General features: G+C 41.2%; 1 protein-coding gene across 1 annotated transcript in view; it reads left to right on the top strand.

Annotated features, from left to right (window-relative positions):
* Nucleotides 1-12861, top strand: part of LRRIQ1 (leucine rich repeats and IQ motif containing 1) — a 176408-nt gene that overhangs the window by 79295 nt on the left and 84252 nt on the right. Inside the window, exons 19-22 of the mRNA XM_064142336.1 lie at nt 4695-4769; nt 5528-5652; nt 6691-6786; nt 7110-7195. Of these exons, the coding sequence (XP_063998406.1) occupies nt 4695-4769; nt 5528-5652; nt 6691-6786; nt 7110-7195 (382 nt within the window). The remainder of the gene's footprint in view (nt 1-4694; nt 4770-5527; nt 5653-6690; nt 6787-7109; nt 7196-12861) is intronic.

The raw sequence follows: 12861 nt of genomic DNA on the forward strand, positions 1-12861 counted from the left end.
TTGCTAGACACCCTTATGAAAAGGCCCTCTCCAGCCCTCCTGTAGGATTCCGTCAGATATTAGAAGACAGATCTAAGGTCCCCCCAGAGTCTTTCTGCTTGCTTATATTCTGTTGTGTATTTTTCCTATTTTGCTCTTAATATACCACATAAATAAAAGCACTACATAAATACAAGGAGAGGGGATTTAGACTGGAGATTAGGAAGAAGTTCTTTATAGTGAGAGTGATGAGACAGTAGAACAGGTCGGTCTGGGAAGCTGTGAATACTCTCTCCTTGGAGGAGTTCAAGGCCAGGCTGAATGAGGTCTTGGGCAACCTGGTCAACTGGAAGGTGTGCCTGCCCATGGCGGGGGTGTTAGGTCTAGATGATCTTTAAAGGTCCCTTCCAACCTAAACCATTCTGTGATCTCAGAATTAACTGCTTTAAAGCACAAAGTTTGACTATAGACTTGTAGTCTAGTATCTGGCTAAACCATTTCTGTGAATGACTCTATGAGGAAACAGGAGAAGGAAAGAGATGTACAGAGTTAATTCTTAATTTTCAAAAGCAGTTTCACAGTTTTGTCAGCAGGTAATTCGTTTTAGGATTCTGAGGTCTGTCAGATCTGGAATCCTGGGGTAGCTTCAGGTCCCATAGCAGCAAACGTGTTGGCCTTTTGGAGTTAATCTGCACCACTTCAGCAGTTACATGGCTTGGAGTATTGTAAATGATTTGCAGCCTTTCTGGATTGTCGCAGTTCTAATTTAAATTTCCAGAGACTCAAATAAATTTGATAGAACCAAATAACAATTTTATAGATTGCCCTTCCCTCTTCCCCCTTCTTTCCCAAAAGAAAGGGATTAGATGTAGAGAGAGGAAAAGGTAAGCACATCCGAAGAAATGAATCTCACTCGATTTGGAAGTTAAAAAGAGAAGTTTAACAATAAATTAAAAAGGTATCTGAGGGAGGGAGGTTACAAAGGTACAGGGAAGGGAAAACCAATACAAAATGTGTAAACGCAACCAGATTTTGATGGTGATGGCTTTGTCTGCCTCGTGGGTGATGGCCACGTGGTAAAACTGAAAGCCAGGAACAGGATGGCGACGCTGTGTTGCGGAGGCAGGGAAATTAATGTGGTCGAGGAAGGAAGTTTTATACAAAAATAGAGTTATTTTATTTTCCCAAAACCCGCCCCCAAAACTCGGGTCTGAGCTCTCAGCTAATTTCTCCAGGATTTTCTCCAGATTTTTACAATTTTGCTGAGCCCAAATTAAATCAACTCCTGTGATTAGGCATCCCTTTTCATGTAGAAATTCTACAATACTGTGAGTGAACTGCACTGCTTTCACTGCGCCATACTGTTGTGGAGGCAGGGAAATTAATGTGGCCGAGGTAGGAATTTTTATACAAAAATAGAGTTATTTTATTTTCCCAAAACCCGCCCCCAAAACTATATATACAAAGATTAATTTAGTTTAATTAACAGATTCAGTTGCTTGAGAATATCTGCAGGAATGCCATCGATAATCTGACTATTTTGGAAGTCAGAAGTTGGAAAAGGCTTTAGCTATTAATTAATAGCATTTTCTTACTAATAAAGTTGAGCCAAAATGACTCACGATCAGGCTGACTTGCTCGTGCGGTCTCTCTCTCTCGTTCGCTTTCAGCAGCTGCAGGTGGACCATTAAGGGTCGTTAAGCTTACAAAGGGTGTCAATGGATGAAGCAGTCTTTGAAGCTTTCTGTATCCAGGCAGGACGAGAGGGGGGCGGGAGAACTCTCAGGCAAGCACGAAGGTTCAGGCAGGAACGAACTCCAAGCGGGGATGAACTCCAAGGCGGGAACCCTCAAAGGTGGGAAGTCCCCAATATTTATACCCTCTCTAGACAAAGAGCAGAGTTACCACTTCCTTAGGCATGAAAGCGCACAGCCAATCCAAGCCCAATTCCAGTGCGGGCACTGCACAGGGCACTCCTCGTGCGGGCAGGACCCCTTTGCTCACCCGCTTCACACCTTCAGGGCAGGTGAGGGAGTGGGGGGAACCAAGCAGCTTTTCCTCTCCCATTTCAAGCGACTGAGGGAGAGCAATTTAGGAGCATACAGGACTCCAGGACATGCTGGTAAGCAGGGAGGCAGGGAGCATAGAGAGAGAGAGAGAGAACAGGAAGTCCCCCTGCTTTTATGGACCTCTAGACAGGAAGGAGGAGTGGGCTAACCATTACCTGGTGGTGTTCAGACCCACCCCTGGGGAGGGGTCAAGACTACCTAGGGTCAGATTCAAGGTCACTCCCCCTGGAGGGTTAACCCTGTACATAGACTGACTTAGAGATGACCTTGCAAATGCCCAGACTAGATGGTTTTATTTCTCACAAGAAGTTCGATCACATCTCTAAGTTGAGGAATCTTCTCCTAGATGTTAACAGAAAGTCCTTAAACCACCAATTTCCAGAGTCCAAAAGAATATACCAAGGGAAGGATTGTTCTCAATCTGTCCAGCTTCTTTTTTTTCCCCATAAGCATCTGCTACTTAACACTTCTGGAAGCAGAGTGCTGATGTAGATAGATATGTGGTCTGACCCTGAATAGATTTGTAATGTATCAAATGCTGGCCATTCTTTTCAGCCTGCATGTTAATATCTTTTTGGATTCTCTGCTTCTAACTGTAGTACATTTGGGGAGCTTGGTTTGGTTTTTATTATACTCTTGTGATCCTCCTTGATCTAAGAAAGATAAAAGGCAATATGTGATAGCATCATTTGCACTTTGGACAGAAGTGCTTCAAAGCTGAGTGTGGGTTTTATAGAGTGTCCTGTGAGCTATTTTTTTTGTTTGTGGTTTAAATATGGGTCAGAGCAGCCCAAATTAAATGTGGTGATTATAAAAGGTTACTCAGCTCCAGAATGTAGTGCAGAGCACATAAAATTAGATTGAATAAATAATACTTAGGTTTAGGAAGGGCAGGTCCTGGCTGACCAACCTGATCTCTCCTTTTATGATCAGGTTACCTGCCTAGTGAATGTGGGGCAGGCTGTGGATGTAGTCTACCTGGACTTCAGCAAAGTCTTTGACACCATCAGCCACAACAAGCTCCTGGCCAAGCTGGCAGCTCATGGCTTTTTCAGATTCACTCTGATATGGCTCAAGAACTGGCTGGAGGGCTGGGCCTAGAGAGTGGTGGTGAATGGTGCCACATCCAGTTGTCAGCTGTCACTAGTGTCAACTAGACCATGGCACTAAGTGCCTCATCCAGGCTTTGCTTGAACACCTCCAGGGATGGCAACTCCACCGCCTCCCTGGGCAGCCCATTCCAATGCCAATCACTCTCTCTGCCAACAACTTCCTCCTAACATCCAGCCTAAACCTGCCCCAGAACAACTTGAGACTGTGTCCCCTTCTTCTGTTGCTGGATGCCTGGCAGAAGAGACCACCCCCCACCTGGCTACAGCCTCCCTTCAGGGAGTTGTAGACAGCAATAAGGTCCCCCCTGAGCCTCCTCTTCTGCAGGCTGCACACCCCCAGCTCCCTCAGCCTCTCCTCACAGGGCTGTGCTCCAGGCTCCTCACCAGCTTTGTCGCTCTTCTCTGGACACCTTCCAGTATCTCAACATCTCTTTTGAATTGAGGAGCCCGGAACTGGATGCAGGACTCAAGGTGTGGCCTGACCAGTGCTGAGTACAGGGGAAGAATAACCTCCCTTGTGCTGCTGGCCACACTGTTCCTGATCCAGGCCAGGATCAAGAACAATGTGGCCCCAGTAGGACAAGGGAGGTTATTCTTCCCCGGTACTCAACCCTGGCTGGACACATGATGTGCTAGAGACACCAATTAACACCTAATTCTGTCATCTCTTCCCTCCAGGCTGTTATTTTCATTTTGATTTTTTTTCCATCACAAATGAAGTTGATTAATTGAAGGAATAAGTAAGTGTAGTGTTCACTTTTAACCCCAGATTTCAATGGAAACTGTTCACTGCCTCAGCTCAGCAAAAATGTGTGAATCAGACACCTACATCTGGTTGCAAAATAATCAAAACCAGCAAACAAAGCTATTCATATCCTTTAGACCCTTAAGTACCTTAGAGCTGTATATTTTAAGAGTTTGGCAGCCTTTTTTAGTCACTGGGGTTTGCTAGTAGTGTTGGGATATTTTGCAAGAATTTGAGAAGGTGAGGATGCATCTTATTTAAAAAACAAAAGGAGGCAAACCCCAACCCCCCCATCCCAATCCACAATTGCTGATAATCTAACTTGTTTAAAATAAAACTAGGCAACACAACGTCAATAGAACAAGGGGGGACAATCTCAATCTGTGCCAGGGGAGGTCTAGGCTGGATGTTAGGAGGAAGTTTTTGGCAGAGAGAGTGATTTGCATCGGAATGGGCTGCCCAGGGAGGTGGTGGAGTCATTGTACCTGGAGGTGTTCAAGAAAAGCCTGGCTGAGGCATTTAGTGCCATGGTCTGGTTGACTGGATAGGGCTGGGTGCTAGGTTGGACTGGATGATCCTGGAGGTCCCTTCCAAACTGCTTGATTCTATGATTCTATGGTCTCCAAAGGTGCTGTTAAGTGTGATTGCTCTGCAGGTGACATTCTGGTGTAGGACTTGAAACACTATGTCAGACAATCAAAAGACGCTTTGAGGAAGTTATCAAAACTAAAGTGATTTTATCAGTGCACTGCCTGCCTTTACTCATTCATGCTGACTGCATTAGAGAAGGAATGGCTAACTCTAGGTTCCCCCCTTTTGCCTTTGAAAACACTCCTGCTCTCAAACCAGCTGCACTGGCCAAAGGTAACATGTCACAGAAACTTCTTACTCTTCAGGCTTTATTCCTTCCTAAAGGGTATGCTATTTGGAGGTGATTAATACAGCAATCTATTGACTTGAAAAAACACAATTACTTTTAGAAGTCTCAGACTTCCTCCTCATCTCCAGATGCAATTTTTCTTTTAGATTTTCTTCATTGTTTTGTTTTGCCTTTCCCTCCCCCCCCCCCCCCCCCCCCCCCCCTTTCTTTCTTTCTTTTGGATTTATTTCAACACCCGACTTCACAGTAGCAGAGAGGAAAAAAAAAGATGATGTACTTCATCTGTACAATTGGCAATGGATTAAAAATTGCTAGTTGACAGACTGCTTTAAAATACCAAGATCTGCATTATATGACAACAGCTGAATGTTTTCAGAACACATAAAGGTCATTGAACTGTAATGTCTGCTAGTTATTTGATAAACTTTGAAGTTGTAGCTTTTTGTTTTGGTAGGGTTTTCTCTTCTTGTTGCAAGCATCACATTACTAATGTTTTTATTCCCTACAATTAAAAGAAGGGGGGTCTTATAAATCTATAATTCATTATATTTGACAATGTTAAATATAACTTAAGTCACCTTTTTGCCCTATTAAGTTAGTTGAAGCTAAGGTTTGTAATGAGCACTATTAAGGATCTTTTTCTGTTACAGAATAGATTCTGCAAACCCTGGCCCAGGCTTACCTGCACATTTTAAACTCAGACTTGCAAGCATCATTTTATTTTCTTCTTTCTCTTTTTTAGAAATATTCTGGGCCTTCAATATGCAGTGAATATCCAAATAGTTTGCCATTGTCACCACAAGAAGTTGGGCAGTGTGTTAACAGACCACATTCATACTCAGCACAAAATATCCACTTTCACAACAGGTAAGTTAAATAATAGATTTTTCCCCCCATTATATTTAGTCCATTTGTATTTTACAAAAGTCAAAAGGAGCAGAACTTGAGGCTGTTTTCTGCTGTTTTGGCTACTTTTGATTCATATGGTGTTATTGTAGTTAAAATACATTTACTCAGACTCAAAGAATCAGTCAGGGTTGGAAGGGACCACAAGGATCATCTAGTTCCAGCCCTCCTGCTATGGGCAGGGACACCCTACCCTAGATTAGGACTTGTATTACTGTAGTTAAAATATATTTATTTAGACTCATAGAATCATAGAATCAGTCAGGGTTGGAAGGGACCACAAGGATCACCTAGTTCCAACCCTCCTGCCATGGGCAGGGACACCCTACCCTAGAGCAGGATTTGTATTACTGTAGTTAAAATATATTTACTTAGACTCATAGAATCATAGAATCAGTCAGGGTTGGAAGGGACCACAAGGATCACCTAGTTCCAACCCTCCTGCCATGGGCAGGGACACCCTACTCTAGATCAGGATTTGTATTACTGTAGTTAAAATATATTTATTTTTAAAACCAAATATATGAAATTCAGATTTTTTAAATTTGACTAACAAAAATAAGAATATATATATATAATATATAGTAAGAACAATATAGAATATCATATTTATTTATCTAGGTTTGACTATAAATCATAAAACAGATACTTTTTTTTTTTACATGTATCCTAACATAGATGCTGAAATAGAGCTTTGTAAGACTAGATAAAGATTAAAAAGGATTTTCTACACAGCTGCATTCTTTTGGAGAGAAAGGACTGAAATATGCTTCAAGTAATTGAAATGTAAACATTTCAAATTGATGGCAGACTTTTATTACTCTCCAAGATAAAGTCTTCCTGGAGTATTAAAATAGATATTTTGTGTTATTTCCAAGCTTAAAAAATGCCTTGAAAAGGGACAAGCAATTTACAGAATAGCAAAGGCTGCAAAATACTTACCCAAGACCCTTCCTTATTTCCCTACATTTCAGTACTGCTCTCCAACCTTGCTTTCAGGTCACAGAAGGCAACAATATCACAGCTTTCTGACTGGAAGAAAACCAGGAGATTTTCATTCCTAGCTGAAAAAGAAGAGCAAATTTCAGAAGAGTGGTATGTTAAACTATTTTGCTTTCACATCACCTTCCAGGAGTAGGTGCAGTACAGTTGGCTATTGTTGCTTGCTGTTTTGAAGGTACATCTTTCAGCAATCTCTATCTTCTACCAATGCCACAACCACTGCAATTATTGCTGTCTGTGGTACCGTTTTAATTAGTAGCAATAATGTAATGTGAAGATAAGCAATGATGTGTAATTCAGAAAGCTTCCTGCCATACACTTCTCTGCCTGTTTTGAAACGTTGGGTTCTACAATAACATGCAGCTGGTGTAACATAATACATCTGAAATGTCTACTGAGTGATTCTCTTCCCTTAGGGGTTTTAAGGATATTTCTACCGCGCAGCTAATGCTGAAGAGAGCCCATAAAATGAAGCCTAAGAACCATAGTCAGAAGAGTTCAAGTAAGTCAACAGTTAAAAAATTGTTATATTGATGCATTTTTTCCTACTCTAAAACATCACAGAATGATGTCTCTCCCTTAAGCAGAATCACAACTATTTGAATTAAGGTGGAGCTTGATGCAGCAAAAAACATTGCAGTTTAAGTCAATTTATTCAATTGATAAAATATTCATGCTTTAAAAAATACTCAACTGGATATTGAAGTTGAATATTTGACAGCTATCCTAAGCAAATTTATTTTTTCTTTTACTTCATGGGTTTGATTTTTGGATTTTTTGTTGTTTTTGTTTTGTTTTGTTTTGTTTTTTCCTAGATGTAAGCTTCATATTTCTGCATTTTGTGCTTCTTGTGTTTTCCTGCTAGGTGAACCTCAGGTTAAAATTACTGATGTCTTCAAGGACTATTTATGGAAATGATAGTTTGGTAGATGGGAAATGAGGAAATATTGTTTGTGTTAAATATCCACTGCGGGAATAGATAATGCTTGTCCAGCTTCTGTTCAAAACAAAAGAGATTGGATGAGGCACTTAGTGCCATGACCTAATTGATTGGACAGGGCTTGGTGCTAGGTTGGACTGGATGATCTTGGAGGTCTCTTCCCAACTGGTTGATTCTACGAGTCTATGACTCAGACTCTTCTTACTTTCCTTCATTCATCGAGTATCTTGGATTGCTCTGATTTCTGACCCTGAGAAATTATCCCAACTTTGGATACCTTGCTTCATAGTTTGTGCAAACAAGATTTGAAACAGACTTAGTCTGGTAAACAAGAAAGTCTCCTAAGCCCTTTTGAAACTGTAAGAAAAGGGAACATATTTCAGCTATTTTGAAAAGATGACTTCAGGTACTGGTTGCATAATTTGGTGACTCTGAGATACTTCTTCTGTTAACAACCCTTGCTTAGAATCATTAACTGCTGCTATGATATACTATTAAAAATGTTAATAGAATATCTTAATAAAAATATTAATAAAATATTAGTCCCAGTACAAGAAACATTGAAATTGTTATGATGCTAGCTAACAATAGACAACATCTAAATGGTCTTTGAAAAGTTAAGCCTTACTGACATTGAATTTTCTTTAACTGTAGCACAAGCTACAGCTAATTTTCCTCTTTTACATCGCTTTGTAAATCTCTTCTATATTAAGGGTTGAAAATATTGAAAGAAATTTTGCTTTTGGAAGGGGAAAAGATCAGCTGTCACAGTGGGGGTTCTGTGGTGGAGGGGAGAAATTAATTGGTGAGAGATGATACCATAGAATCATAGAATCAACCAGGTTGGAAGAGACCTCCTATAAAAGGATATAATTTATTAGCTTTCAATATTCTGAACTCTTGCCACCCCCAACTACTGAATTTTAATATTAATATTTGTTCTTACATGGTTATGGAAGACATTCTAGGAATAATACCAAACAGAACTATTAATAACTAGCAAACATTCAAGCGATAAACAGAGAGAGAAATTTCCCCACGGCCAAATGCCACTTGGGGTCAATATGCTGTTTGCCCAGTAGATGGGCCCAAGCTCTTTCTGCTCTAGGGCAGAAGGCAGTAGAGAATTACAGAGGCACTAAAGCATTTACTCACAAATTCTTATTAATTATCAATCACCCTCCGGAGCTACGTCACAGATGATATAAGTGTCCAATCTTCAGGAACTCTGCCCATGGATTTTGAGGCTGGAATCCTCCTGGCCTCAGGGGAAAGGACAGTCTTTGACCTTGTCCTCCTGGTTTCTTCTGGACAATCTGTATATACGTCTCGAGATTCTTAGGCAGGACCTCAGGTGCAGAAGGAGTATGATGCCATGCAGTCTCAGCATGGTGTCACGCTGGCCACAGAGACCAATCGTGTGCAGACAATCCAGGGATTCTTAGGCAGTGGGCGTGCAATAGGGTGCACAGCTGCATGGGAGACTGAGCTCCGTAGATGAAGGCAGGCAATACAGCATCTAGTCCTGGTAACTCACTGCAGTGGTGTGCAAGTGTGCATGGCTGGCTGGGAACCCATGGGAGATTCTGTCTCTGTAGAGAAAGTAGATGCACTGTGGGTGAGTGAACAGTCAGGCAGGCAAGCAGGCAGGTAGGTAGGCATAAGCAGGCAGGCACACAAAAGCCAAAAGCAAGTTGTTTACCTGTATACCTCTATTTGTCAAATGTGAGCGGAGATTAATGGCCCTTTGGACACCAAAATGACCAATCAGCTTGTCAGTTAGCCAAAGTATACCAAAATAGGTGAAAGCCACAGGCCTGGACCTCCCAAATATGGGGATAGCATTTGCCTTGCACCCAGTGGGCCATAAGCTAGGTGCATGGGCTTATACAACCACATTACACAACGTGGGGCCCTGGGCAGGCCAGACTCTATGGCACCAGGTTCGTTGTGCCATTTTCTGTTTGTTTATGTGTTTACCTCTGGTGTGGGCAGAAAAACATGTCCAGGCAAGACAAGGCATGTATAAGCCTATCTGGGGCTATGGGCCCTCCACGGCATCAGCCTACACATCAAGTTAAGAAACTTGTGTCTCTGCATACTTTTATCTACTTTAAATATCATGCCTAGGAGGAAATACAACAAAAAAGATCTCCAGTTATAAAAATGAAAGAGAGTGAGGTGGGGAAAGTGACAGGTAATCAGCAAACCATGTTTTTTGTTATTGAAGGAGGGCGGGGGGGGGGGGGGGGGGGGGGGGGGGAAGTAAAAAGCTTATTCTGTTTGAATCTTGATGGCTTCCCATGATGTCCTAACTAAGTTTTTAAAAGTAAATCATAGAATCAGTCAGGGTTGGAAGGGACCACAAGGATCATCTAGTTCCAATCCCCCTGCCATGCCCAGGGACACCCTACCCTAGAGCAGGCTGCCAACAGCCTCAGCCAGCCTGGCCTTAAACACCTCCAGCCATGAGGCCTCAACCACCTCCCTGGGCAACCCATGCCAGGCTCTCACCACTCTCATGCTCAACAACTTCCTCCTCACAGCCACTTGGAATCTTCTCACCTCCAGCTTTGCTCCATTCCCCCTAGTCCTGTCACTCCCTGACACCCTAAAAAGTCCCTCCCCAGCTTTTTTTGTAGCCCCCCTTCAGATACTGAGATATCTGATATGCAGCTGTTTTTTTTTTACATCTGTTCCATTTGGTGGCCTCTCTTTTTTTGTTTTTACTGAATAGTTCTTGTTCAGTTCTGTCATCTTTTCTCCATATGCTCTCTGCTTTATGTTAGTCGTAATTAATTCAGACACAAATGTCTGATTAAACATATCAGATTTTCTAGCCTATTTCTCTTGTGATTCTAATGCATTCTAAAAAAGTATGTTTCTATTCAATTTGTTCCAATTATTCAATAGGGTGTCTCTGCATTGAACTCTTTCATCCCTCTCTTGGAATATTCTCAAAGTATAAAAAAAGAAAAGTAGCAAAACTTTTGCACAATGTTTTTGTAGGGTCAAATTTCCTCCTCTTGACACTACCTTATATCAGAATATTCTTGTCTTTCTGACTAATACATCAAGGTAAAAAATAGCCTGTAGATATAATTTTCCTCTGTAGAGTTCTTTGACAGTCATTCAAATCCTAATCTTTTTTTTTTTTTGGGGGGGGATGGGGGTAAGCAGAAGGTATAATTTCCAGAACCTGACTGAAAATATTACAGGCTCAATCCCTTCTCAGAGCAAAGAGCTTCAAACCAGCTTCTTTTTTCCACATAGCATACTGACACAGTCAGTCCTTCCTTGGTCACTAAGGACCAAATAAACACCAATTAAAACTCAGCTCTTGCACTGCATAATTACCTTGATGGAATATTCCCCACGTGAGAAGAATCTCCAAGTATATAATTATGGTTTACATCAGCTGTCTCCTCTGAAATGATGAGAGCAATTCAGGGTCTTGTTGAGGGTCTGTTTGAACAGAGAGACCTTACAGCATTTAAATTAGAGTGGGTACACCTTATCCTGAGGCTAACCAGCTTCAGATCAGGAAACTAGAACCAGATCCACTAGGCTGCCAGTATCTTTCTTGGATCTCTGTGTGACAGAGATCATGCTAGAATACTTAGACAATTCCAGTATACCTAGAGAGAGTTCACAATCTTAGGCCATTGCTGTGAGTTTAACCCTGCTGAAACAGGAATTCCATAAGAGGATATATTGCTTCTAATGTTTAAAAATAGACTGGAATTCATCTGAGCAAGCAGATGTTGTCACTGTCTTTTTCCTTTAAAATCAGCATCCTATCACCTTCATGTCCCCAGAGGTGAGCTTCTTCCCTCATGTCCTTACTAAAGCTGCACATAAAATGTAGAATTTATTGTTAGTATTATTATTTATGTTCTTTATATCAAATTCCCAGGTCCTCAGTGTTATAATTGAAGCCTTTTCCGTTTTAGCTTTGTGTTTGGAAAGAGTTGAAGATTTCCTGTAGCTAACTACAAGAAAATAATGTTACTAGCGATAAAGATTCCTGCCCACCAGAAAAATAAGTAGCCAACATCTGCTTAAAATAGTGAATTATAAGGCATAATGAAAACAGTTTTCCATGTCATATATAGTTACTACCACACGTTGGACTTAAAAGCAAAACTGTTGAAGTTCTGACAGTAGGCAAAGCAGCAACATCTGAATGTTCTAGATACAGATAAATTAAGCTATTAACAGATAGAGTGACAGCTTTTATGGTACCATTTGAGCATCCCAAGCATCTTTTATGTGATACTGATAATTCCATGGCAATGATTTTATTAGCTGCAGGTAACATTGTCACTGATGGATTTTCTGTTGGAACAGATGGCCTGTCAGAGTATGCTGTCTGTTTCCATATGCTATCAAACTCCTTTGCTTTAGGTCTGAGATTCATAGACTCAGTGTTATATCAGCTTCCATCCAGAGAGCTTTACAGTTGCTCTTTAATATAGTCAAGATGTCAGCTAGACTGGAATTTGGGCTGGACAGTCATGGACAGGGTTTGATTCTTAACATCTTCAGGTGTGTGAATATATTCCTTTTCATTTTTCATCTAAGGCCTGTATCTTCTCCAAGTGCTCCAGTGATGGGATTCATTTGGTTAGGTATAGAAGTCCATACCTGAGCTAGTCACCTGCAGTCTATTATGGAAATAAACAAATGTCCCTTAAATGCTATTAATTTCCTCCTACTATGTAATTAGAAAACAGGCTACTTGGATCTCACTGTAAAAGCACTTACAGTTCTCCATTGCCTACACACAGGACCTAGAGTGACTGGCTTGGAGTATGGAGTTAAACTGTAGATCTGCAGAAGTAACTGAGAAGTATCTTACCTCATATGTCTGGCCATGTACCTTCTCAGGAGTGAAAAAAAATGTGGAAAATACCAGCAAGTGCACTAAATCCTGTGGTTTATGTTACAAGGAAGGGCTTAAAGTAGCATAACCTTATAATTCAGGCAATGCTTTTGTTGCAGTACACCAGTCCCACCAACTAATCTCTTTATCCCTTCCAGCCTTTGGGCAGTTGCATATTAAGAAGCACAAGCTGTTTAAAACACATTCAGATGAAGAGCTTAGAGACATGGTCTAAGAGTTATGCAAAGGTTATGTAAATGATTTTAGCACGGAGAGGAGAAGACTAAGGGGTGACAGGACAAGAGGCAGTGGGTGGAAGTTGAGGCATAGAAGGTTCCATGTG

Source organism: Pogoniulus pusillus, chromosome 4 (genome assembly GCF_015220805.1).
Source record: "Pogoniulus pusillus isolate bPogPus1 chromosome 4, bPogPus1.pri, whole genome shotgun sequence".
NCBI lineage: Eukaryota > Metazoa > Chordata > Aves > Piciformes > Lybiidae > Pogoniulus > Pogoniulus pusillus.